At 43.1% G+C, this 27,218-nt stretch overlaps 7 protein-coding genes across 7 annotated transcripts; 4 read left to right on the top strand and 3 right to left on the bottom strand.

Annotated features, from left to right (window-relative positions):
• Positions 1 to 12,808: 12,808 nt before the first annotated feature.
• HO173_000185 (uncharacterized protein) lies at positions 12,809 to 13,918 on the bottom strand (the record flags this gene model as incomplete). The annotated part of the gene is made up of 1 exon (XM_037302136.1): positions 12,809 to 13,918. One exon carries the CDS (start codon positions 13,916 to 13,918, stop codon positions 12,809 to 12,811), a length of 1,110 nt encoding a protein of 369 aa, XP_037170715.1.
• A 2,548-nt stretch (positions 13,919 to 16,466) lies between these two features.
• HO173_000186 (uncharacterized protein) lies at positions 16,467 to 18,440 on the top strand (the record flags this gene model as incomplete). The annotated part of the gene is made up of 6 exons (XM_037302137.1): positions 16,467 to 16,565; positions 16,616 to 16,641; positions 16,692 to 16,926; positions 17,001 to 17,191; positions 17,339 to 17,765; positions 17,862 to 18,440. The coding sequence occupies 6 exons, from the start codon at positions 16,467 to 16,469 to the stop codon at positions 18,438 to 18,440; spliced, it is 1,557 nt and encodes a 518-aa protein (XP_037170716.1).
• A 262-nt stretch (positions 18,441 to 18,702) lies between these two features.
• On the top strand, positions 18,703 to 19,626 carry HO173_000187 (uncharacterized protein; the record flags this gene model as incomplete). Its single annotated transcript, XM_037302138.1, has 4 exons — positions 18,703 to 18,743; positions 18,929 to 18,972; positions 19,128 to 19,334; positions 19,481 to 19,626. The coding sequence occupies 4 exons, from the start codon at positions 18,703 to 18,705 to the stop codon at positions 19,624 to 19,626; spliced, it is 438 nt and encodes a 145-aa protein (XP_037170717.1).
• A 460-nt stretch (positions 19,627 to 20,086) lies between these two features.
• Positions 20,087 to 21,502, bottom strand: HO173_000188 (uncharacterized protein; the record flags this gene model as incomplete). Its single annotated transcript, XM_037302139.1, has 1 exon — positions 20,087 to 21,502. One exon carries the CDS (start codon positions 21,500 to 21,502, stop codon positions 20,087 to 20,089), a length of 1,416 nt encoding a protein of 471 aa, XP_037170718.1.
• Positions 21,503 to 21,667: 165 nt separating this feature from the next.
• Positions 21,668 to 22,090, top strand: HO173_000189 (uncharacterized protein; the record flags this gene model as incomplete). The annotated part of the gene is made up of 3 exons (XM_037302140.1): positions 21,668 to 21,718; positions 21,771 to 21,830; positions 21,893 to 22,090. 3 exons carry the CDS (start codon positions 21,668 to 21,670, stop codon positions 22,088 to 22,090), a joined length of 309 nt encoding a protein of 102 aa, XP_037170719.1.
• Positions 22,091 to 22,388: 298 nt separating this feature from the next.
• HO173_000190 (uncharacterized protein) lies at positions 22,389 to 22,923 on the bottom strand (the record flags this gene model as incomplete). The annotated part of the gene is made up of 4 exons (XM_037302141.1): positions 22,389 to 22,487; positions 22,544 to 22,614; positions 22,669 to 22,747; positions 22,798 to 22,923. The coding sequence occupies 4 exons, from the start codon at positions 22,921 to 22,923 to the stop codon at positions 22,389 to 22,391; spliced, it is 375 nt and encodes a 124-aa protein (XP_037170720.1).
• Positions 22,924 to 23,284: 361 nt separating this feature from the next.
• HO173_000191 (uncharacterized protein) lies at positions 23,285 to 25,206 on the top strand (the record flags this gene model as incomplete). The annotated part of the gene is made up of 3 exons (XM_037302142.1): positions 23,285 to 23,420; positions 23,821 to 24,708; positions 24,731 to 25,206. The coding sequence occupies 3 exons, from the start codon at positions 23,285 to 23,287 to the stop codon at positions 25,204 to 25,206; spliced, it is 1,500 nt and encodes a 499-aa protein (XP_037170721.1).
• Positions 25,207 to 27,218: the final 2,012 nt, after the last annotated feature.

The raw sequence follows: 27,218 nt of genomic DNA on the forward strand, positions 1-27,218 counted from the left end.
TCATTCGAAAGAACCTACATCAGACAGCCTCCATTATCAACGGTAGTCCAATCCATCAAAAAACGAGTCCCCTCCACCGAATACAAGAAATCCTTCTCCGCTCCGCATCGATCTCTCCGCTCCGTTCCCCGCAAAAAGTTTATCACCGGCCAACAGACCCCCGGCGGACTTTCTACCATTCGGAAGAACACTATTCAGAGTACTCACAGACTTCACGGCGACTTGATTCACTATTTCGGGCGTCACAGCCAAATTTCAACACTCAACACAGAGATCTGTCACTTTTCTCGACTCGCATACGCCTTCATAGTACCGGAGTTCCAGAGATCTCTCCATTCCACTCGACAAAGACACTACCAGCCAAAATCGCCATTTCTACGCCTATCTTCTCCGCTCCGTTCTTACCTACATTCAACACATCATGAATTCTTCAAATCCACCTACATCAACACCAAGATACCTCCCTCCGCATCGCCGATCACCTACACACCGCGGCCAGCCCTACCTTACATACGACGACCCTATCTACCACAAAGTTGTAGGGGCCAACAAGGAAGACGAATATTGTACGGAAATCCGTGACGCTATCGCCGAAGGCAAGGACAAGTTTCGAGGGATCACTCTCAACAAGTGCTCCGTACAAGACGGGGTGCTTTACCATAAGGACTGTTTGTGGGTATCCGATGACATGTACACCGATGTTATCCGAGAGGTGCATGATCAACCGTCCTGCGGCCATCCCGGGGTAGCACGTACCTATGAACTACTCAAAAGGGAATACTACTGGCGAGGAATGAGGACGACAGTGGCCACCTACATTCAGAATTGCTACACCTGTCAGAGGACTAAGGCACCTCGCGATCGGGAACATGGTCTACTCCAGCCTGTACCAAATCCACCTACATCAACACCAAGATATCGCCCTCCACACCGTCAACATGAGAATACTCCCTCTAGACCACGATCTCCTACACACCGTGGCCAGCCTTATCTTACTTACGAAGACCTACATGCGAGATATTCGCCTCCAAATTCGCCACGACTCCATATGCCACGTGTGCAGCGCTCTCTATCTGCTGAGGATCTTTATCAGCGATTCCACACCAATCAAGAGGAGATACCAGGACAACAACAGGAGACGCAGGGCCAAAACTCGCCTGGGATCTCTGTTCCACCCCCATCCCCACCTCCACCCACTCCACGAGATTTCGAAGCACTTAGAGCAAGTCGACATCGACCAGATTCGCCACAGCCAGTCCGACAGCAAATCAGACAGCCACTCAGCCCAAGGCTGCCAGATCCACCTATCTTCACAGGCACTAACTCAATACCATTCGATGACTGGAAAATGAGAATCCAAGACAAGCTTACCCACAATGGTGATCATTTCCTTACCGATGCTTTCAAAATTGCCTACGTTGTAGCGAGACTTGGAGGGGAGGCCAGTCAGCAAGTGTCTATCAGACGACGATATCGCTCGTACTCTACAGTCGATGATCTTCTAGATCATTTAAGCAACGTGTATGAGGTACCCTTATCCGTTCTTAGGAGAACCTATCAACATGCTTACGACAAAATAAGCCAAGGAAGTCAACCATTTCTCAAATTCTACGGTGATCTCATCAAGTATGCCGAATATGATTTCAGGAATGATAGTCTCAACGATCTCAGGAATAACAGTCTGATAAACGACATACTGAAGAAATCGGAACTCCGTTTCTGTGACTCAATTCGTCTAATGGCAAGAGATTGGACAGCGCCTCAGTTAAAGGAACGTATTATGAAAATGCAGCTTCAATATCAACAATCTGCTGAGGGATTCGCCGAAAAGAAGGCCGAAAGATTCGCGGAGCAATACGCAAAAGCAAAGGCCGAGGCTGACGCAAAGAAGGGTAAATACTCGATCATGACTCGCCCTACTTTCAATACAGAGGGTTTAAGTCTTGCTGAGGCAGAGGACCTTGCAGATGAGAACTGGGCTTATGCACAAAAGCATGGCAAATACTCCGAACCCATGGATTTCGATGAAGCATACGAGCTTAGTTGCCAGGGCTACCTATGACCGAGAATGGATGACAAGAACACTGGAGAAGGGCTTGGAGAGTCTTGCAGGCACACAGGCAAGAAGGCCTGCGGACGCATCAGACCTACGAACGATATGGTTATGAGAACGCAGCAGGCGAATGCAGTCAAGACCAGCATGCGGCCCGGCAATACTTCGGACATCGTGTTTTTGAACGAATTGAAACCATCCGATGTCAGAATGGCCTCATTCTTTCACATTCGCAAAATCGATTCCTCAGGCCCATATTGCTCAACAACTACCTCATGTCAGGTCCACCAAGCGGGCTTCCCTTGTTGTCATATGCGTGAAGGTCTTCCGAAGCCATTGTGCGTCACCTATGGACCTCACTGTCGCCGTCGGTAGCCTCCATCGGTATCGTCTATGTGGCATCCCATGGAGAAACTCACTTGATATTAGATTAGAGTTTTTAGCGCCTGCGGCTCGGTTCGGTTCGGGAGCCCTCGACCAATCACGTCGCATCATTCCACATACATTCCATCCGCTCAGATATGGATTCGGAAATCACCACTGTTCACCCCTACACCAATGGACATTGTTTTCGCCACACCACACCGATTTCCTCCCGGCTAGGCTCCCTATATGCGCCTACACCCCGGCTGACGACGTCGCTACAGCGCAAGTACAAAGAGCTGTTACCGTCCCCAATACCACTCACGGAGAAAGGTACGATGCTGGGGTTCCCGGACACGATTATTTCTTTACTGCTTTTACAATTTTTCAGGCGTCAAGCGTGCATGCATACCCATTTTTCTACCTTTCCACTCACCAATCATGGGACATGATTTTATGAAGGGGGGGGTAGTGTTACGAGCGTACCCTTGACACACCCCTCAGCCCTATGGCTAGCGGGCCTTGGCGGAGGCATCTCCTACTATATCATGCCTCCTTCCTACATACATAGTTCGGTAGCCTTATTATCCTATCTACCTCACCCATACTGGTATCGCACCTATGCTGGTCCTGACAATAGCGATATACTATTTCGAAATAAAATACTTTTATTAGCTAAGTAATATCGATTATAGTAGATATAGAAATATATCTTACTATTTTTATAAATCGATTTACTATAATTAGAATAGTATTATAGATAATATTCTTATATTTACTCGCTAATAAGCTAATAATAAAGTTTATAGAAATTTCTTTTTATAGTTTAATAGTAATAAGAAGCGAGCTTAACTCGCTATATAGACGATATCGCGGAGCTTTAATTCGCTAGTAAATATTATATATCTTAATATAGTTAATAACTTACTTTAGACTTTTATTTTAATAATATTTATAAGTAAGTAGCTTATACGTTTTTATAGCGTTAAAGTATTCTAATAATAAATTATTATAGTATTTACTAATAAGCTCTTTCTTTAAGATCTTATCTCTAGAGATATAAAGACGATTATTATATCTTAATAGTCTCTTAAAGTCTAAGATCTATACTTAATTATATACGCGACGCTTAATCGCTAACTTATTAATATTAGTTTAAAAAGAGTTTATCTAATTATTATAGACTTATAGATCTCGAATTAATATTTTTATTAATCTTTAAAATATATTATAAGTAATCTCTTATATAATCTTAAACTCTCTTCTAGAAATAATTATCTAGACGTCGATAATACGAAATATAAGCGTTATCGCCGTTATAATCTCTTTATTTCTTTATAACTACTCGCTATTAGTTTAAAATATAAGTTTATTTTATAATATCGATAAAAGTTTAATATTTAATAACGAAGTTCTTTTATAATTAGAGCGTCGCGATAGCGAGTCGATAGAGTTTAATTTATTTATTTAATAAAAAATCTTAAAGTTATAAGTAGCTAACTTTAGCGCTTAATAAGCTTATCTAAAGTTTAGTTTCTTCTACTTTATAAAGTCTTTAAGATTATTATAATTTATTAGAATCTTAATATAAAATATATTATCTTCTAGATAGTAATATTATTATTTTATAAACGCTATAATAACGAGTAGCTCTTAATTATAAATCTTATAGTTTTACTTCGTAGAAATTATTTTTTTAGATTAAAATATTATTAATCGCTAATAGCTATTTTTATTCGATTATAAAAATATAGCTTCTATATCGAAATTAAAAGCGTTAATCTTAAGATATAGCTTTAAATTTAAATTATAATAGCGTAGAAATAGCGCGATTATGAAAGTGCTTTGGAGTTACTAAAACGTTAGCTCCGCGTTATCTATCTACTCTAGCGATTTAGATTTTTTACTATTTTTATTTTCTTTAAGTAAGTTAGTAAATAGCGCTATTATACTAAAATAGCTATAAATAAATTATCGATAGAAATTAATAAAGCTTAAAAAGACTTATATATTTTAATAACTTTTTAATTTTAACTACTTCTTAATAATAGCGATATATTTCTAATTTATTATAATATCTTCGATAAATATAATAAATTCTAGAAACTTAATTTATTTAATATAGAATTAATATTTCTTTAGATTAGTATATAGTTGAAACTAATATAGACGCTTAAGTACTTACTTAATATACTATTAATACTTCGCTAGATTAATATTATAAATTAGAATATTATCTAAATATATTATATATATTATATTTATTAAACCCGTAAAAGCTCTATTAATATATACTTAAAAAGTTACTAATATATTAACGAGTTTAAAAGATATAATCAAATATTCGAAGTAGCCATAGCGACTACGAAACGTTGTTTTTTACTTATCATCTTCTTTAATTCAAATTTAATAATAGATATTCTTAAAGTCTAGCTTTATAAAGACTTTAGTCTTATATAAGCGATTTAGAGTCTTAATAATTAGAGATAGTAAATATTAATTTTTAATAGTTATCGCGTTTAGACTCCGATAATCAACGTAAAGATAAAGCTTTCTATTCTTTTTAGAAATAAAAAGAATTAATATTTCGACTAAGAAAGTCGAATAGCGAATCTAGTTTTTCTAAAGAGAGTTCTTTAGATAGCGTTATAGTTTTATTAACTTTATTTAAAATAGATTATATAAAAAGCTATATAATAGCTTTTTATCGCTTTCGATCTTAATAATATAATCTCTCTACTTAAGCGTAAATAAGATCTCTACTTTTTTATTAAAAAAATATCGTTAAACTCTAATAACTTCTAAGAAAACTTTAGACTACGCCTATTTTTCGATTCGCTTTATATTATCGCGACGTATATGATTATAAATATATTTAGCTTTTATTCGATAATTTAAATAAATTTAATTAATTCTTTAATTTATAATTTATTAGCGTTAACTTTAAATCGCTATTACTTCGCTATTAAGTCTAATAATACTTATAATTAATTTAGCTTAAATATATTTAATACGATATTAAAATCTTTTTAATTAATAATATAGAAGAGTATATTATACTTTTTATTTTAATCTTAACTATTTACTAACTAGTAGTTTAGCTAATATACGCTATAATAATATATACTTTAATTACTTAGCGCTTTCGATTATAATAAAATAGCGTTATAAGATTTTAAATCTTATTAAATTACGAATTTTTATAAAATTAAATTAATATACGCTTTAGTATCGAGTAGAGTAACGAGTTACCTCTATTTACTCTAAAGCTTTATTTACCCCTTTATAAGAATAAAAGAAATTATCTTTATTAATCGTTATTTTTATCTCGCTTCTAAGACGATTATAAGATTTAATTTTTTTTTATCGATACTACGCTAATATAAGCTATAGACGATTTATCGAGATTTAAATATTTAGATATTTAATAATTCTATTTATTATAATAGAAATAACTATTCTTTTTATAGTTAGAGTTAAAGAATTTAGCTTTATACTTTACGCTATCGTCTTAAGTACGCGCTATATAAATATCGCCGTTTAAAATTAATTTAGACTTCGAAATTTAATTCTTTAAAGACTTATCCTTAGCGAACTCCCTCGAAGACTTCGAATAAAAATCGTCGCCGAAGCGTACGCGTTCTAAAATCTTTTCCTACATAATAGTCTAAATAAGAATTTCTTTTTATTATTTTAATATACTATTAGTATTTAAAATCTTATTCTTAAACTTTAATCTAAGCTTAGCTAAGAAGAAATTAACTTAATATTTCTTAGAAAATAAAGTTATATAGACCTCTAGCTTCTTTAAATAAGTCTTAAAAATAGATATCTTCTAATCGAAGCGTTATTTAATCTTCTCTTACTTTTTATAGATAAGAAGATAACGGTTTATTAGATTCGCTATTAAATTAAATAAGAACTACTTAAAGAATTTAAAAGTTATACTTCTTAGATTATAGATTTAATAATATTTATATTATTAGATATTAAAGTTATCTTCTAAGAATTATATATAATAAATAATTCTTAATTAGTTAATAATAAAATATTTAGAACTTATAAGAAACTTAATTTCGACTTCGCGAAACTAGCGTAAATACTTTCTCTTATTAATATTCTTATAAAAATATATTCTTTTAGAGCGAAGTATTTTTATTTTAATTAATATATTTATTAAAAACGCGATAATAATTAGCGTAGATAAGCTCTTGCTAGTCGTAGACGATAAGTTAATATTATAAAGCTCGCGATTATAAGCCTTTAATATAGTTAATTCTTATTCTTATTCTAGACGACGATTTTCGACCTTAGCGACTATAAGACGTTCTTTTATAGTAAGATCTTTTACTAATAAGAAATTCTCGAACTTATTATCGACGCTATAGCGGCTCTCGATATTATCTTCGTTTTCTATTATACGATCTAGAGATAAACTCGATATTATAATAATAATAAACCTTTTTCTTTAAAAGATAGAGAGATTAAAATTATAAAGGCGTAGTCTATTAATGATTAGCTAGCGGATATAGACTATAAAAGATATAATATCGTTATAGAATTTAATAATATATTTGATAGTAGAACTAATCTCTAAGAAATATTAAAACTTCGAGATATATAAAGTAGATCTATGTTCATTAAGTCTTTAGACATACGAGATATATTATTAAAATTAAATTCTAAAAGAAATTCTAACGTAGTATATATAATGTCGACGTTTTAATATAAGTAGCGTTAAGGTCTATAACGTATTAGGTCTAATAAAGAACTAGACTTAAATTAAGTAGTTAGCTTTTTAAGATATTATTAAAAGCTATAAAGTCGATATAATTAGCTATTAGATAAAGAACGATCTATAATTTATAATTTAATAAAACTAATACGATAGTTTCGACTTATAAAATTAGTAATTTAGAAGTATAATATCTAGAAGATAGATATATACAATATAGATAAGAAAGAGACTACTCTCGATTCTACTAAAAGAATAAAAGTTATTATCTTTAAGTATAATATATAAGTATATAAAACTTAGAATGAGAGTAGGGAATAGATAACTCTTATCGAATATATATTCACTAATAAGAGGCTTCTTACATCTGCAAATCTGAAAAGTTTCTATAAAATTTGAAATTGCTGATCGCGCGTTTGTCGCGAAAATTATAAAATCCGTCGGATTAGTAAATCTGATTAGAATTCGCTTAAATTCCGCCGATTTAGTAACTATTCTAATCTTTTCTATTAGTTCTACTAATTTAGCAGTAATACGTATAAAAAAAAAGTTCTAATAATCGATATTATAACGGTAAGGTTTTATAATAACGAGTATTAACGCTAACTTAAATTTGACTACGAAATTAAACGATTTAATAAAATTAATTACGTAAATAATACTCTAATATAATATATAATAATACGTATATTAATAATGATATATATTAATATTATATATATATAGAATAGTACTTAGAGTATATTAGAGTATATTATATAAAATTTTTAAAGTTATTAAAAATTTTTTAAAGTTACTAAACTAATAGAATTAACGAAAAGAGTTAAATATAGATAAAGTCTACTTAATAGACTAAATCGTACTAAATCGTACTTATAGTACGGACTCGGCGGAAATCGTATGGAAATTCACTTTTTAGATTTATAGATATATATCGATTATTATCTTTAAAGATAAGCGTTATATAAAGATTTAATATAATATCGTAGAGAATAGAGTTATATAAATTAAGATAAGTGAAATTAGCTAGATAAATAACGTATTAGATCTAAATTAATTTACTAAGTAAGCTATTCTCTTATATAAATTTAATAAAGAAAGCGCTCCTTAAAATAGCGTTTAACTTATTTTTTATAGAAGCTTTAAGTTATAAACTCGAAAGACGATTTAAAAACGATATCGCCTTCTTATTTATAATAAATATATATTATATCAGTATATATAAAAGAATAAGGTAGGGCTGAACTAGAAAACCTTGAATTTGTATGTGCAGCCAATCATAAATTCGTCAGGTCTACGCTTTTTAGTTAGACACCGCGGGTAAATAAATTAGCGTCCGTAACCATCAAAAATCTATGTGCAGAAGTCTTACACTCTGAAATAACCAGCTCCCTACGGATGCTATTTCTTCATAATTTCGTAAATTATAGAGCTCAGTGTGCGCTTTCTAACGATGTAAAAATAATGAAGTTTGGCCTACTATTGGTGGGTTAAATTGATATTCAAATATTGTAGTCACACCAAACGCGTCCGGGATCGGATAATAATCCTTCCACCTGTTTGTGTAACCATTATTCTTCCACCACTCTACCAATTCTACCAATTCCATCAATATGAACACAATCGTCTTCGGTACCCCTCGCCTAAAGGTTACTCAACGTCTCAGGCACGTACACCCCTTTTGCCCGCCTCTTAGAGCCCCTACTGACGCCCCCAGGCCACCCCTGCTGGCAATCGAGGCCGCAAGCGAGCCCAACAGCTACCTACTATTGCTCATAAACGCGTTAAAAGACCCTCAAAAAGAGCCCGAACGGATTCACAGCCTCCGCTCAGTCAATACTACCTACCCTATCAGCTCAGCAATCCACTCAGTCAGATTGTTAGCCAGTCACTTAGTTATCCACTCAGTCAGCCACTCAGTTAGCCACTCAGTCTGATACTCTACAAGAGGAGAAGCAAGAGGAGGAACTACAACAGGCAAATGCGGAGAACACTGCGGAGAAACCAAGCGGCAACAAGGCCACCATCGTCAAGAACACGGCTCAGCTCTCCAAGATCCCACGTCATATCAGTCATCCACTCAGTCAGCCACTCAGCTAGCCACTTAGTCTGATACTCTACAAGAGGAGGAGCAAGAGGAGGAACTACAATAGGCAAATGCGGAGAACACTGCGGAGAAATCAAGCGGCAACAAGGCCACCATCGTCAAGAACACGGCTCAGCTCTCCAAGATCCCACGTCACATGCTCTCCACGGTTCCACATCAAATCATCACTCAGCAAGCGGAGAACACCACTGCAACTTGGCCTGTCATCCCCACTACATTAATATGGTATATCACTGCAATGACGTCACAAGAGGAGGATCTACTGCGACGATCACAGCCAATTAGGCCTCTGCAGGAGGAACATCGGACGATACATATTTGGACGAATTGAAACCGTCCGATGTCTTGCTCTGATAGCTATTTCATTATTCGAAAGATTTCACTGCGACAGGAGATAATGTGGGATTCACACCACTAATTGGCATGTTATCTCCATTTCTTTCCGGTATTTCGATACTTCTTGCCATAAGGACATAGCCTTTCTCTGTTTTTTGTGGGCAATTATTACGGATCAATCCCCCACACTCGATATACCTTCCTAATTAGGCCTTAGCGCGCCTCTCTCCGCACATATGTGCCTGTATCCGTATGTAGGTCAAAAACGCACAGCAAGCGATCAGAGTTCGATTCAACTTAGGGCTAGGGCTAAAATTCGATTTGACTTAGAAAAATCCAACTCCATGAATTTAATTCATGGGCCTTTACTTGTATTAGTATTAAAGTCATAGAGTTCTATACTAGTAACGATATTATTCTCTTATATCTATTTATCTATATTACATATATACTTTAACTACTTAATATCGAATTTTTTATATCTTTAATAATAGTATATCGTAAATATCTAGAGAAAGATATAAAGTATAAAGATAATTACTTAATGAATAAAGCGTACTTTATTTAAATAATTTAAATGATAAGAAAGAACGCTATAATGAAATAGAATATCAAATATATATAATAAAAGAGTAATCTGTTTTCAATTTAACTATAACTTATTCTTAATAGATTTAGACTTAAAGTATTAAAATTACCGCCGAGTTTATCGCCGAGTATATCTATAGATATTATATTTAAGAATAACTTAGTTTTTATACTCTATATACTAGCAAATATAAAGTAAATTAATTAGCTACTTTAATAAATAAAGGCTAGAAATTATAACTCTATAATATTAGAAAAGCTTAATAAAGTATATAGCTTAGCTCTCGCTATTAATACCTTACTTAATACTATTAATAATAATCTTATTAAGATAAATGAATGGAAAAAGAATAAGACTAAGTGTGAATAAGCACACTAGAGAAAAGCATGAATTATAAATCTCGATATTATTTAGTAGCGAAAGGATGACTTCGCTGTAAAGTAATTCGAATAGAAATTTCGAAAATATTATTACATCGAATCAGGTATTTTTGAAGATATAAAGAGAGGTAGAAGTTTAATCAAAAAAAAGGCTACTGTACCTTCAACGCCAGGCCTACTAAGATTACTATCGTTCGCTTTACTAGAGTCTCCACCGTAGTCTCCGCTATAGTCTCCGCCGCAGTCTCTATCATAGCCTTCGCCGCAGCCTTTATCGTCGTAATAATAATAAGGTAAAAAAGGTGGAAGAGGTATATGAGGTAAAAGAGATAAAAGAGATAAAGTAGTGAAAGAAGAGGTAGTGGAAGAAGAGGTAGTAGAAGAAGAGGTACGATTTTCACGAGTTGATAGACCGATAAGGCCTAAAAAATGGTGATTTAGATTCTTCAATATAGAAGCCTTGATAGCAAGCAAGAACCAGAGTAATTCATTCTTATTATGCGGAGTTGCCATAGAAATTTAGTGAGAAGTAGGCATTTGAGTGTTGGACCGGATTTATTGGTTTTAAGATTCCGCATTTCCTAGTATTGTGCGTTTCCTCATGAAACTAAGTAGAACGAGGAAGGCTTTTAGGCTAGTTATCGCAGTCCGCCTATATTACTATCTATTAAGACGGAATTTGTATAAAGGATATAGCGAAGTTGGCGGTCTATTATGGAGGTTTCGAAAGATATCGCTATACTCACAGATGATACGCGTCTACTGCGGCGATCCTTCACATCGCCCCAGATTTCAGCTGCTCGCTGTCTCTCATTTCTCTCCTTCTATCTGAGACTCATAACAATGCCACAGAGTTTAGCTGTCAAAAGATCTGCATGGCATTTCAAGCACGCGAGGAGTAATCTAACGAAGGCGATTGCCCACGTCGCGACAGCACTTGGTCGGACCAAGAACATTTGTACAAGGTTTTATTTGAATAGCTTGTGGGTATTTATCCAATTAGTAGCTACGAATGAACAAGATCTGCCGCTCAGTCTTCGTTCATTGTATCACCTTTGTCTGCTACTTAATCACGATCTGGGGCCTTTTGATCTAGGTTTAGAAATGTCTGGCTGTTATGTGCAACGATCTTCTTCTTCCACGTGGCTCAGGGAATCGCGATGTCAAGATCTCATCTGTACTGGCACACAAACCTGGACAGCACATGAGGCAAAATTGAGCTGTATCATCTCATCTTCACATTTTTCTTCCCGTGCAACAGTACCTGCATATGCCATCTCTTTCCTTCTACTACTATTCACATAGGATCTCAAAAATCTCGAAATGTCATGCTCCAAAGCAGGCCATCCCACGCGACATTAAGTCAAGGTGACCAACCTCCTGACTGAATCGCTCGACCGAATTCTCGAACATTGGGCGATCCTAGGCTGTCATGTAGGAAAATCTATCACCCTTATGATTCCCTACCCAGTCTTAGCCGTGTAGCCCACACCGACGCCAACCTATCATCCGAACGCATATACATAAACGATGAACTCGAAAGCCCACGCAACCTGTCCACCGCGTCTGCAAACAGAGGCATCCTCGGACATTTTTGTTGAAGAAGAGAATGAGAACAAACCAGTGGATCGCGCATGTATGAATCATTGACGACGCTAAAGGCTGACGCTGGGAGATAGCTTCTCTGATGCAACGCTCGTATCATTCACGCCTGGCTCGACTTTTTTGACTACGGTGTTGGGCTCCCCTTAAAATGAAGGCTCCAAAATCTGGCCACACGTTGAATGCGCCGAGTGGTGTAGTGGCGATGAGCTGGCATTTGATATTGGATCCGGGGTTCTCGGAGCAGAGCTTGAGATTCGAACTGGCCAAGTTTCCTGTGTGCAGCAGCAGAGTTTCACTTGAGGTTCGGAAATCATGGCTCGACAAGAACGAAGGGGGAGAGAGGGCGGTTGTGACTCTTGATGCGCAGAGAATGCTCGGACGGTTGGAAGAATCGGCTATGGGCGCTGAGTTGATAGAGCGAACCGAAGCACCAGACTACGCCGCAGGGAGACAGCTTGGAACTTTAAGTCTCAGTTGATATCTTTGATAGGGTTGGACGTGTCTAAGTTCTTCCATGCAAACACTGCCCAATTCTTTGTCGTCATACGGGTCATGTATCCAGACGGACCTTCAGAATAGATGTAGGCTTCCTATCATCACTGCTGTGCTGTTGAGAGATAGATGTGTTGCTGCCACAAAATCAGGGACATCGAACCTCAGGCATCCCACAGGCAATGCGACCTCCAACTCTCACGTCCGAGGTACGAGTATTATCCAAAATTCTTCTCGGGTCCGGCCAATTAACCATTTTCTCCTCCGTAATGCCCCAACCGTCCAACCTCTCCTGATCCCAAAACACGTAGCCCCATCTCCTCAGCCGAAAGTCAGTATTCTGTATACCATGACTGCTCGCCCACAGCCAGCCAATGGTGGGAACCCGCTCGCTGATGAATTTGCCGTACCTGCCTTTCCATTGCCAAGTCCCCCAACTGACATCTCTCTCATAAGCATCCAAAGCAGCTCGCATAGAAACATCCACCCGTCCGGCCATCTCCCCCTCAGCGATGCGGCTTTCACGTTCATTCTCAGAAGCTGCTGTCATTACTTTATAAAGCTGCTGCGGTCCTAGAGCGACAAGTTGGTCATAATACCACGATATTGAACGGTAGTAATCTCTAGCATACATCTGTAGACAAGCCACTTCTTCCACTTCATGGATAGGGAAGAGCCCGAAGAAGTTGCGTGCTATCTCTTTTTCGCTGAATGCGGAATCTGGAAGCTCAATGCCGGGTATGCTGAGTTCACGAATGATAGCCTCTTGGCTCGGACCGATGCTCGGACCGAAGAAATTGCTATAAATTTCATACCGCCAGAGTGCCCTGTAGAGTCTATGCAACTCGGATCGAGAGGGTAGAAGAGGGTCATCGTCCGATGATTGAGTGAAAGGATTTCTAGAAAATGTAGCCTTGCAGTATCTGGCAATCAAGCTTGTGAACTTTCTCTGCAGGCTCAGTATAGCGAGAGAGTCTTGTAGCGCAAGACGCCGTCGACTGCCATCCATACGCCCCTGGGCGTATCTCTCTAGGTATTCCGTGACGATCTCAACCCGATGCGTGATGTGGTAGCCGAGCTGCGGTGCATGGATGGCAGTCCATGGGTCCAAAAGACCAATGTCATTCTTCTGGAGGGTGCGAGTTGTGATGGCGTGGAGGATCTCTTCTCGAGCTCCGAGGTAAGCCTGATGGTACTTTGGAGAAGCGTGTACAATGCTGCTGAGAGATGCGACCTCTGGCATGTGACAAAGGATCATGACTCTGATCTCTGAGGGAAGGATTTCAAGGGCTGATGCCCGAGATTGGTATGCTTGCTCTAAACCGTTTGCAGTAGACTCCATATTCAAGGATGTATGAGTTGACCTTGTAGACTGATAAAAGGGACGCGGCGTTTGTAGATGGCGTAAGAACGTACTTGAAGTCTTCCAGCATTTTTGAGGAAGATAGGTAATAGCTCATAGAACTGACACCACCTACTACAAGTTGTACAAGAGATGAGATGCAATCCTACGGAAGAAGTCAGCACGATATTTGTGATGCCTTGAACATGGGAGGTGCATGTCTTGGCGCATGGCGTCCGTGCCCCCAGGGCGCTGCCGCTAGGAGTAGATCCAGCGCACCCTCCTTGTCTTCAGTCCCATCATCAACTAACACTTTGTTATTTCACGAAGGCACTACAATATCTTAGGTTGTTGCATTTTCTGCATGCTGACAGTGTACGTATAACAATGGATTATTGTACAATACCCAACTGTCCAATCTACGATCCCCTAGAGATACCTGTCATGGTTTCAGCTCTCAACACTACGGTTCCCAAATGGGCTTAGTACTTGCAATACTAAAGCCTATAAGCACTTATTCAGTCCATGATATTCAGTCCATGACAATACCCTACATCTGCTTTGAATTCCAGTATGACCCTCCCTTTGCATCGTATCCTGAAAAGTAGGCATGGTCTACCGGAATTTTCCTGGTCATTCGTAGACCCTGACTGTAATAATGACGATCTTGACGCATTTCTACGACCATGGCTGTTCTTTGGTCTCGTGAGAGAAAGGTTGGGCTTGCTGCTACCGAGATACAAAGCACCTTTCTATCTCTTGCAGCCGCTGATAAGGGTTCTCGTGTTTAACACCTATCTTGAATAGGACACCAAGGTATGGCTGTCAAGGAAATTCTATGTCGAGTCGTTTGTTCAGGTTGGACAATCAGACTCGGGACATTCTAAGAAAGCGCCCTGGCCAAGGAAATGATGAAATGGTTATGGACCCTGTTCAAGAACCCACCGTCTATGCTCACATCTTTGGGGGAGGCCGAAGGATACCAATGGAGGGTTACAGATGGGATCCAGTCAGCTGCTTGGGCCAATCATCGATTACAATTTCGGGTGGCAGGCGTGATGGTTTTCTGCACAGACTCAACAATGAATTGACCTAGGATGTAACCAGCTCAGGAACAGTCATATCGTATCCTAGAATCGTCTTTGCGCCGTGGACCGCAAGATTCAGTGGCGAATTTTGGATCCGAATCGAGCAAAATGTTTGGTCACATGCCACTTGCACTGGTGATAGGGGTTTCCTACGCAAAGATGCAATGACGGGTCTATAAAACCTGAAAACACCGTCAATGACAGTGGCAGAATTGATAGCTTAGCAGTCATCTTTCAGAACGCCAGGGCCCTAGTGATCTGGGGGCCACTCAACGAACGCAACAGTACGCACGATCTTCTCGTGCTGGCGAACGGGAAAGCTGATCTGGCCTTGCAAGCCCGCCCAATCACACAAGTCTTTTAATTGCCATGAGCTCCTGCCTTCCGCGCAAGGAAGCTTTCCTTGCGGTTAGAAGTTGTGCCGAACAGATCGACGACCTCATTGGAACCTCAAGGAGCAATTCCGACTGAAGATAGAGAGCACTGAGTATTGGCCATCGTTGGCAGAAGGGAATAGGGTTCGAGGTATTGAGATGGCTCGGGAACCATTTTTTTGACTGATGGTTCTGGTGCTAGGTGTAGCTATATGGTTGATGAAGAGCACTATGCGTTCCAAGCTGCAACTATCTGTGAAGAGAAGTCCTGGTATGCAGGGTAGGTTTTTTGTGCAGGCTCGGTGGCTGATGCTTCAACGGCACAATGAGCTGAATACCTCTGTGTTTAAAAAACATGGGTATGTGGTCGTTATGTGTAATAAGCTTGTTCCTTGCTATCTCCGAGCTCTATCATGTAGTAGTAAGCTAAGTTTGGCCCGGCATGCGCAAAGGCTTGGCAAGTTGTCTACGTGGCAAGTGCAACTGCCGTGACACTCTACTCTCAAAATGATTAATGGAAGGGCTGCAATCAAGGCTTGCGTGGTGTAGGTGAGTCTTACGAGCCAGACTGAGTTCTTGGGATTGTGCGTTGTTGGAAGCAACAAAAATGACGACGTTGTCTACTAGATGAAGAGAATTGGGAAGGTGTGCTGCATGCATTTCTTGAGTTCCAAAAATACAGATACGATAGAAGGAAAGAACGACTTATGGTGGCCATGAAACCAAATATCTGTGTCTCATCTTCGTTCGGCCACATTGTAGACTCGCTAGATAGGTAATGATCATGGCATACCTTCAGAGATTGACTGCTTGAAGAGAAGATACTGCAGGTTCCCGTACTTATCTGCAGTCGCCCTAGTCCTTTGTTGTTGGCGTGAGGTTCAAAAACTCACCTCAGTCAACACTCACATTTACACACCACATCAACAAGCACTTCCCATGTGTGCATCCCCTTCCACTGCATCCACATTGAGCGGAGATTTCGAGCACATCACCACAACTATGAAGAACCAGCGAGCCAACCTCGCAGATCCAGTACTACTAGAAAAGATTGACAAGTTCTTTGAGCTTGGAATCGGAGAATACGTCGCGCTGCCCCAGGTAAGATTCCATCCCACTCTGCATTCTTTTATGGCTACTAAGCTGGTCAGTTACTTGTTGTGGGAGATCAGTCCAGGTAATATCACGTCTGAGGAGGGGTACAGCTTATCTGCTGACTGTCTTCAGTGGGAAAAGCTCAGTACTTGAAGGACTGACTGGCCTACCCTATCCGCGGGATAGCGGACTTTGCACACGGTTCGCGACGCAGATTACGTTTAGAAGAACTCCAGCAGCGAAGATCGCGGTCTCAATTATTCCAGCTGAGAATGCGTCGTCTGAATACGCGGAGAAGCTTCGGTTGTGGCGCAAGGACGACCTCGTCTCACTAGAACTCCAGACTTTCGCAGACATCCTGAAAGAGGTAGGATCCACTGTTCTCGTCTTGCGGTGGTCCACTACCCTTGATAATTCTCACTGACCGGCATCGTCCCGCAGGTTCAGGAGCTCATGGGGCTAGGACAGGCCGACAGTGGCGGCAACAAGAAGACCTTCGCCGATGACGTTCTTAGGATAGAAATATGCGGGCCTGATCAGGAGCACTTAAGCGTGATCGATGTCCCCGGAATATTCAAGAAATCGACACCAGGAGTGACAACGAAAGCTGATATGGTCATGGTCCGCAACATGTGAGTCTACTTTTTGGGGTAATCCCTTTCTTATGCGTGCCGCAATCTGAGTTGTGAGACATGTTTTTGGGTGTTGTGTCTCTTCGAACCTGCCTCATAGCTCGGTGTCCGTCTTGGAAAAGGCATGCTGACTCGGAAAATTTGAAGGGTTACTACTTACATGCGAAATCCTCGCTCTGTTATCCTCGCGGTCATCCCGGCTAATGTGGACATCGCTACTCAGGAGATCCTTGAGATGGCTGAGGAACTGGACGTCAAAGGCGAGCGAACTCTCGGGGTCCTTACCAAGCCAGATCTCGTCGATAAGGGTGCGGAGCCTGCAGTCATCGCCATCATCGAGGGGAGGAGTCACACTCTCAACCTCGGGTGGTGTATCGTGCGCAACCCTGGCCAACAAGCATTGGCCAATAGTCTGTCCGATGCAGCAGCCAACAACCGACATGCGACAGAGAAGGCGTTTTTTAAGAGCGAACAGCCGTGGTCAGATGTCTCTAAAGACCGCGTGGGTATTGAAGCACTCCGAATTCGCTTGGTCGAGATACTTGCGGAAATGATAAAACGAGAGTTCCCGAGGGTACGTGTCGCTTCATTGCACCAAAAACATGGGGAACCTACCTGTATCTGGTCTGCTGTATATGGCAAGGTGTATGTTACTAACGCGCTATGACAGGTAAAAGCCGAGATTAGTGCAAAGTTGAAGCTTTGCAAGCACCAGCTAGATGCGTTGGGCCCCAGTCGAGCAAGCCGCGATGAGCAGTATAAATTTCTTCTCGAACTCGCCACACAATTTCAAACCATCACCTCCCTTGCTTTGAAAGCTCATTACGGAGGGGACGACATTTTTGACACTACTCCTACGTTGAGGTTAGCCACAGCAATTGTCAGCCGAAATGCCACCTTTTCGGACGATGTATGGCAGAGAGGGCACGCAATGGCTTTTCACAAAGACAAAGATGCGAAGGAAAACAACCCTTCCCAATCTCCAGCCCCGTTCGGCAGTCCCTCCCCCTTCGCCAGCCAGGTACCAACCACCTTCAGCAGTACCACCGCAAAGAGCACCAATCCTATGGCTAAAGCCCCAACGAGCACGCCTCATGGGTTTGGTCACGACTTTAAGAGTGTCCGGTATGAGAAAAATCATGCTGAATTAGAGGACATTATGCAGGATGATAGCCTGATTCCTCTGCCCAAGGTTCTTTGGCATCAAGCAATGGCTGGAGAATGTGTACAAGAGCTCCCGCGGATTTGAACTGGGCACATTCGACGCATCCCTGTTGCCCATCATTTGGAAGAAACAATCTGCCAACTGGGAAGCTCTAGCCCTCGGATACGTAGATGACATCGTATCACTAGTGCATTCGTTCACTGTGGACCTGTTGGCCAAGATCTGCAGGGACCCACGAGCAGGTCAAGGTCTGCATTCGGTACTACTGGACCAGCTTACTGACCGGTACAAGAAGAGCATTGACCACACAAAGTTCTTGCTGGCTGTTGAACGATCCGGCACCCCAATGACCATGAATCATTACTTCGCCGACAATCTCGAGAAGAGGTAGGCAGATAACCCCCAATTTTTGTCACATCGTCGGATGCAGAACCCTTCTTTTGCTCCTACAGCACCCTTGATTTTGAAACAAACTCCATCATGTTTTGGGAGGTTACCCCCTGTATTTGCCTGAGCCTACTCACACAGTTCCCCTTTGTTTGATTTGCTATTCTGGACTAATGACTTGTCAGCCGCTCCGCCCGTATGAAAGCTACCATGGAAAAGATGGCAACCTGTACGTACATTCCGGAGTTATTCTTCCCAATTTTGCATCAAAACCTGAGTCGCAAGAAACTTGTTGGTAGCAGAACCCTCCTTCTATTCTGGAGACCTGTTATAAATGATGTGTCTTGCCTCGAAAGAGCAATGCTGACTCCGAAATGTGTGTAGGGGACCCGAACCAGGGAAAGGTGGTCAAGCTCGACGCAATCCTCAATCAAGGCGTCACTACCGGTAGCAATCTCAAGCACACAGTCGACGATCTTCACGATATCCTCCACTCATACTACAAGGTTGCCCGGAAACGTTTCGTGGACATTGTCTGTATGCAAGCCGCGGATTATTTTCTTGTAACCGGCCATGACGCGCCAATCAAGGGTACGTATTTTCGGAGTTCATGTTTCCTCTTCTGGACCAGATCTTGAGCCTTGAGACATGTCTTGAGAGTGTCTACCCTGTAGACGTGTTCCAAGGCTCACCATACCCCCTCGGATAGGCAATGCTGACTCTGGAACACAATCCAGTCTTTTCCCCAAAGTTTGTGAGTGAATTGACCAATGAGCAGCTGGAAGCGATCGCGGGAGAGGATTTGGTGTCCAAGAGAAAGCGGGAAGATTTGAAGCGGAAGATCGAAAATCTGGAGAGTGGGAAGAAAATTGCCTTGTCCTAGAGACGGATGTCGGGGTCGGCATGTCACTCGAAGCAACGAGGTCAGGTTAGCATTTGTGGTTGCGAGGCGTCTTTGGAGGTAGGCCATGTTCAGACAGTTACAACGTTCGGGGTATGAACCATTCGAACGCTCAACCGCACGATTTTACAACAGTTTTCTTGGTCAGCGTGCTCAGTGTTGACGAAGTGACCCTCAATCCAGGTCACGTTCTTGGTACCAAGTCATGTATACACCAGTGAGGTCTCCTCGTTCATCATTGCTTTCCTCGTCTCACCCACAGTCTATGGTACCAGTCTCATGCAAAGGCGTACTGGGTCTGCGCTCATCCATCCGTCCCACGGTGTTTGGGAGCAGCCCTTCATATCTGATTGGTTGAGTGACCTGCACGCACATCCTGCCAGAATACCAGGCTGAGGACGTTTTTGACCACCGCCCAAACGATACGAGCAAGTGAGTCCTGTTACCTTTGAAAGTACGGAGCATCTTCTTCTTCTGTGTCTTCTGCCTCGTCTTCTGCCTCCCTTCCCGTCTTCCCTTCTGTCTCCTTTTCTGGTTTCTCTTTTCGAGCAACATACTCCTCTTGACCGATCTCCTCATTTGAGATAGTTTCATTTCTTGTATTAATGGCTTTTTGTAAAGCGACCTGCTCTTCAGGTATGCTCTCCCCTTCCAGATTGACCTCCTCCTGCGAAACGATTCCATGCGCAGAGACCTCTCTCCTAACCCTTGAAGTTGTAGACCGCGTTTTCACTCCGCCAATAACCGATTGGGTAATCACGGTCCCTTTAACTGCATATCCACCATCCCGTCCCTCGATCCAGACGTCCCAGGTTGCGGTCCTCCCTATTTGAATCCCGCCTTCTCTTTTTCTAACGCATATTTTCATCTCCTCCTCTGCATAAAGAGGTGCCAAATTTCTATACTCGACATGCGTTATTTTCCCAGGTGTTTTCTCAAACGAGAACCTGCCACGATCCGCGAGAGTCTGGAGATGAATTCGCAAAACCTCGATCATCAGCACCACCGTTAAAGGCCCTTGCACCAGCAGGTTTCGATACCCTTCTACCTCACGGCAGAATTGCTTGTCAAGGTGAATGGCATGTGCATTGAACGTTAGCGCTGAGAACCGGAATAGTAGTTCTCGAGTTGGAACTATTGTGTGAGAAAAATCAGGCGTCTCTGTCGGCTTCAAGACTTTGCTCGAAGATTGACTGACAACCGGAGTGCTTTCTGGGCGATTATCACGCATGAAAACTATTGACCGCTGCTCGCTAATACGTAGCTCCCTGTTCGGCTGGCCCTTGAGTGCTCCAGGAAAGAGACCAGCAAATATCACTCTTTCAATCCTAACGAAAGCCTTCTCCTCCCCTTCCTTTCCCCTGATTTGCACGTCCGCAATCGACTCATTGCAATGAAACGGCTGTCCATCCATCTGGATATCCTGTACAAAAGCCATACTGCCACCTGCCCACAGTCTTCGTGTAAAGGGAGGCCCAGGAGAATGCCAAGAGTCAGTGCCATCTGGAAGGAGAAGATAGGGAGGCGGCACGATTGGAAAGTAGACGAGATGGTGGGTGGGATCCAGAGACGTATCACGCGCGCTTTCGTCTTGTCGTTTCCGTCCTCGATGCATGGAAAGTGTTGGAACCTCGCTGGAAGGAAGAAAGGTAGCCAGGGTCTGTCTGAGAGCTTTGGTTGGTGTCGGCGTTATGTAGTCTCTTGCGTATGGAAGATGGCGTGAGATCATTTTCTCGCGGAGATTGGAGAAGTCGGAGGAGTACCGGGGAGAGGGAAGCCGGTGGAGAAGGAGGTAGACATGGCATCTTTTGGGTGTGTGGAAGGGACGAGCACGCCGGAGGACGATTTTGGCCGCCATTGAAGAGCGCGAGCTCGAAAGTAACGGGTAATGGATCGAGGAAGCTTCGATGCTCTGGCGGGCGGAGAAGGAGCTCCCAGAACTCGGCGAAAAGAAACGCCGATGGCCGTGGGTTTTGACGTACAACCCAGTGGAAAGCGACACGTCTACAGAAGCTCAGTCACCATGGCCGACGAGCTTCTCCAGCAAGCTCAAGAGCTCTTGGAAGGACAGATTGTAGGTCGCTGCCCAGCGTCTTGACTCTCATCGGAATTGACCGCGTGTCCAGGATTTCGAAGGCCAAAAGCAAACCGAGCTCATTTCCAGCGTCCTTCTAGCTGTCTCCGCTGTATGTTTCCACGTTTCGCTCTGTTCTCGTCCTGTGCAGGAACTGACATCAACCTGCTATAGCTCTTCGCATTCATACTCGGCTTCGCCCTGCAGAACATCTACGTTACTCTCTGGACTGGCCTTGGGGGTGCCGCATTAGCATTCCTCGTGGTGGTACCGCCCTATCCTTTCTACAACAAGTCGCCCGAGAGATGGTTACCAAGCGGTAGTGGGATGGCAGGGTCGGGGATCGAGATCGATGGGAAGAAGATAAATTAGGGCGGCAGGAGAGACGGGAAAAGGCCACATAGCATGCAAGGCGTCAGGGGCACAGCTTCAGAGCCACAGAATCTCTCTGGGATGCTTTGGCATGCATAAGTGGTTCATCAGAACCGTGATCTAGCTGAGGAAGGTCTGTCATTGCTCATAAGAGCGGCAGCCGTTGCCTTCACATTTCAATATCTATGCATTGCTTCGTCCCATCATTCCTGATCCATGCAGCTTCGGGCCCCGAGGCTCTATGGCATGCTTGAGCGCTATGCTGTCTCGCATATTGTTGTGGCCGCACACGATCTCCTCATCGGCCGTATTTCTGGAATTCCCAGTCTCGGTTGTCCAAGGGGCAGACTTGTCGTGTCTTCAGCCAGCGTGAGATGCAGTGGAAGTGGAAGGCATGCTGTAGAAGAAAAGGCGTCAGCTTAAGCCAAACCGGACGGATAGGACCAGACTAACATTGCAGATTCCCCACGCAACTGTGCACTCTTCGCTCGTAGCTGAAGCTTGGTTGGCCTGACATTCGATACCTTCACGAATCTATTAGTAATCTGCTGTACGCATGATCTGGAGCAAGCACTCACATAAATCCATGATATGGTTTCTGCATATGGCACAGTTGTCGACGACAATATCCCAAGCCCACAGAGATACAGCGTTCCACTAGACATGATCAGCTACATTTCTTTGTCCGGACCTGAAGACGGTATCACCTTCTTGACCTCAAATCTCTTCTTGCCATCGGAGCCAGTGTCTGCTCCAGACTTTGCTGATCTGACGACACCCTTTGGCTTTGCTGGAGCTGAAGAACCAGCATCAGGCATCTCGACGTCCGCCATGGCGACTTATACGGTTCAGGGTAGCTTGAGTGGAGAGATTGTTGTAAAGCGCGACGTCTGTGTCCCAAGGAAGGCGAAAGGTGGAAGGTGGAAGTGGCGGTGAATTTGAAGCAATTCCGTGCTGGATGTAGAATTCAGTAAGGGCCCCGATGTGTTAAGGAAGTGGTGTGGGCAAGGTGTCAAGCAGAAGGCTCCAGCAAAGAGGCGATTAGGTGATGTCCTTCGCTTAGATTACCTTCACCATTATTGTGAATAGACCTCACTAGCTGAGATTTAGTCGCTTGCTTTGTGATGGGAGTGCAAGTGTTAGGTGTTAGAGCAAAAGGTGGTTTAGGTGACTCTTGAGCTTGATATGTTCGCAATGGGACAAGCGCCGCCAAGCCCCCGCAAATCAACCCAGCCCATCATCTTCAACACTCTCTTCGCTTCGACACCTTCACAACTCGCCATCATGGACCGCATACAACGCTACATAAACCCCTCAACCTCCCTCTACCGTACACCAATACACCCGCGAACATACATCAAACCTCCAGACTCTCCTTTCTCCTGATCCACCTCTCGCTAACAAAGCTGCCCTCACCAAGATAGTTCAGCTGCGGTTTGAGACATTCTAAGGCTTCTGGCCTATCGTTCTTATACGACCGAGTGACAATTCACTTTGTATTGCCAATTCAGCTGCTCGTACATCACATACATTGCTCATTTTTACAATTTTATTCCCAACACGGCTGCATATTTCTAAGCCACCACCACCCAAGCAATGCCTCCTCAACAGGCAGAAACCCCCCCAGAAGAATTCTCGAGGATCTCGACGTCCTCCTCGAAAGTCGGCTAATTCCACAACATCCCATATCTCCTCAAACCAAAACGATGCCGGTTTCTCAGCAGACCCAGGTTGTCATGTGGGACCTGATCAGCCAACGCGCATCCTTCGCCGAGGCGACCACGACGTTACGTCGGATGTCAGTGTCGTCGGCAACCTAGAGCTTCCAAATCCGACCACCCCTCCCCGGCCAAGGTCGATGTATGACGGGATTTCGAACGGGCAATACCAAGGCAACCAATCGGCTCCTGACATGAATCAACGAAGAAAGAAAAGTCGGAAGTCGCAAGGAGGAGGAATCACAAGAGCATCAGGAGTTCGAAGTTCAGACCTGAATCAAGCTCCAATCCCAGCGTCTCCTCAACAACCTCTCACACCGAGCCGCCCAAATGAGACCCCTGTGAAAGCATACGCAGGGCCCACGTTTCATGCGTCCCCAGCGGCTTCCTCATTACCCATCCCAAAATTCTTCTCCAGATCGGTTCCCAATGTGGACAAGAGTAGGATGGAGCAAGAAACAGTTGACACGACGTCCGAGAGCGACAATTCCCCCTTTCTGCAGAACAGCCACCCGACCCATGACCTTCGAGCCCGGGAAGATTCACAAGATTCACCCCTTGACATTTTCTTCCAAGCTGATAGGAACGCTAAGACCAAAGCTCAGGTTAGAAGCCCGGCAGGCTCGAATAGCTTGCGGTCAGAATCACAGAATGATGTTCGACATCATTCGCGCCAACCCACCGACAGTTCCCTCGGTGGAATGTTTCCTTTGGAGATGGATGGGGCAGCATCGGAAACCTCGGATAGTACGAATAATAACGAGCAAATCACCCCTGCTCCCAAGGCCATGTCGGAGGCCGATTACAGAGATGATCAGCGCAAAGCTCAAACCCTCGAGCTCAAGAAGTTGCTCTTCCCTCCCAAGCCTCAACGCCCAGCACCGTCTACGCCTCGCTCAGGTACTCCTTCCCAAGGTCTTAGTTCTCCTTCACCCGGAACTACTCCTCGCTGGAGACTCTCCAGGGCTGGTCCCAGATGCAACGAGTCGAGACCAGCAACGGCACGCTGCTTTGCTGGCTTTGGCTCAAAAGCAAATTTTAGGAAAAGGCAACAATAACGTGTCTGCAGCTCAGCGACCGCCTTCTTCCAAGCTTTGGAAAGAGATTTCAGTACCTAGCTCGCCAGGGGTATCCGAGCTTCCAACCACTCCAACGCAAACCCGTGTACAGAAGACATCTACCAACATCAATGGCCATGCACAGCAACAGCAAAATGACTCTGCCTCTCCCTATTCTCCCTTTCCCTCGGCCTTCACCCCACCAGCTAAGTCTCCTGGCGGATTTCAAAGTACTCCCTCTCGACATTCCAAAGATGCAAAATCAATTGAAGAAGATCTTCGGCGAATCTTGAAGCTTGATGTTCTTGGCGGTGATTCCGTTACTGGTGTTCAATCTTGACGAACTTTTTCACGAAAGGATATCTATTGTGTTTTGCGGATGCTTTTCGAAATACAAGTGCACATGACATACTAAAGAGATACCAATGGCGCATTGGCGGGCGATGAGCTTTTCTTTTCTTATGTTGCAAGCGTTTACAAGATCGCCCTAAGGTGTTCAGTGACGGACAACTTCCAGTGACGGCCGTACCGATTCGTTGTCCGATGGTGCCTCAATATCTACTTTTCTTTGGATCTTATCGAACTCATACCCCCAGTGTATTTTCAGCAGCAGGGCTTTGATGGAGCTCTATCGATGGTGACGGCGCATGGCATGGGACCTGGAATGGGGGTTTACCACCGGCTCCACCGTGTCGCCCGGGGGTACTGGACCGACGAAAGACGTTTTCAGGATAGGACGGCAAGACCAACAGGCATGATCACTTTCTTTTTGCAGTAAGCGAACGAAGGCGGGGACTTCCCTCGCTACTAAGGTGGCTTACTGTACACCAACGACCGCACTTCTGCACCAATGATCACCTCATTTCAATGTTTCCGGCAAAGATCAGATCAGTCAGCGATCGAAAGACGTTCTTACATCAAAGAGCGCCGTCTGTGCACCTCTGCACCACGTTTTCCTTTGTATCACTGTTGAGACCACGGCAGTATGGAAGAAGGATCGCAGATGGAGAATCTATGTGGCGGAATGTGGCCTCGGGGTCAACGAAGGCAAGGGGTCTGAGACCAGGTCATACAAGAGGGAGTCTTTTCCAAGCTACTCTTCAGACGATCTAGCTAGCTATCTCTGAATGAGTAGGAAACCAGAATTGAAATGCCAATATAAATACACTGTGCAAAGTTTTCCTCATCTCCTGACTGTATTGTGCACATGAAACGCATGGCGTACCGAAAATGCGTCTAGATATATAGGTCCACCACATTTGCAGGGTGAATATACTGGAAACAGTGAGCTAAACTGGTGGGTAGTGTCCGGCCTAGATCTGGTATTCACAGGTCCTGAGACTTTGTGCGTTTCAACGTGACTATCTATTGATCTAGGATCCTTTGAGTACGCATCTTGCCAGCCCTTCCATGATAAAAAGAGTACCGTCTCATCTGCCACCAATATCAACCAATCAACCACCGCTGGAGTGGTCTTTTTTGGGGGTAAGGCAAAAAATTTTTTTAAAAAAACTTCATCTTGGTCGGGCCACTCCTGCTGGTTTTGGTAAGCTGCATACCATTCTTGGAGAATACAGCTTACGAGGGCAAGAGAAAGTGTGGCTCGCAATTTGCAACCATCGTTGACTCGTTACTAAATGCGGTGCACGCCGCGTGTCGGTTCGACCTTGGCTGGAACGTCACATGACATGACCAAGGCATGTTCTGCCATGATCTGCATCGAGGGAGCTTCATCTTTTCTTCTACGCCTATGTGTAAAATGCTCGGATCTCTTTGCACTTGAATCGCAAGCCTGATAAGGAAGATTAACGCAGTAGTCTTGCCAGAACATCGTTTCTCCAAGTGGGAGGGAATAGAGGGACTGAAACAGTGCGTAAGATCATCATCGACGTCGTTCAGAAATAAGGCTCCCAGCATTTCTTTCCACTCCGAGTGTTTAGGAGTCCTTTCGGAAAACTGCGCCTCGATATGATGGGTAAATCCGGTGGCAGTGTTGGTACTAGCAGAGGCGTTCATGAGGCCGAGTTCCTTGCTGGGGTATTCCTCCCCACTCCGACGGATGTATGACAGACGACGGTCCCGTTCAAGACTATAAAAGTCGGCGAAGCTGACGTCTTCATCTGAGACTTCGGCTTTGTAAAGATGCCTCTGGGCTTTGGTGCTGGTTTTGAGACGTTTGCAAGGGGTTCTTTCCCGCTGTCCCTTGTGTATGCATGACCTTGAAACTCAGGATCTTCCGCCTCGAGGTGTTGGAAGATGTCTTTGGCGCTCTCGGGCTTCTTTGCCTGTTGCTATTGCGACTCCTGGATAGTGCCATTGATCGTCTCGCCAGCACATTACGGCTTCCATGTA

This window comes from Letharia columbiana, assembly GCF_014066305.1.
Source record: "Letharia columbiana isolate WasteWater2 chromosome Unknown Sc0000000_s0, whole genome shotgun sequence".
In the NCBI taxonomy this organism is placed as follows: Eukaryota; Fungi; Ascomycota; class Lecanoromycetes; order Lecanorales; family Parmeliaceae; genus Letharia; species Letharia columbiana.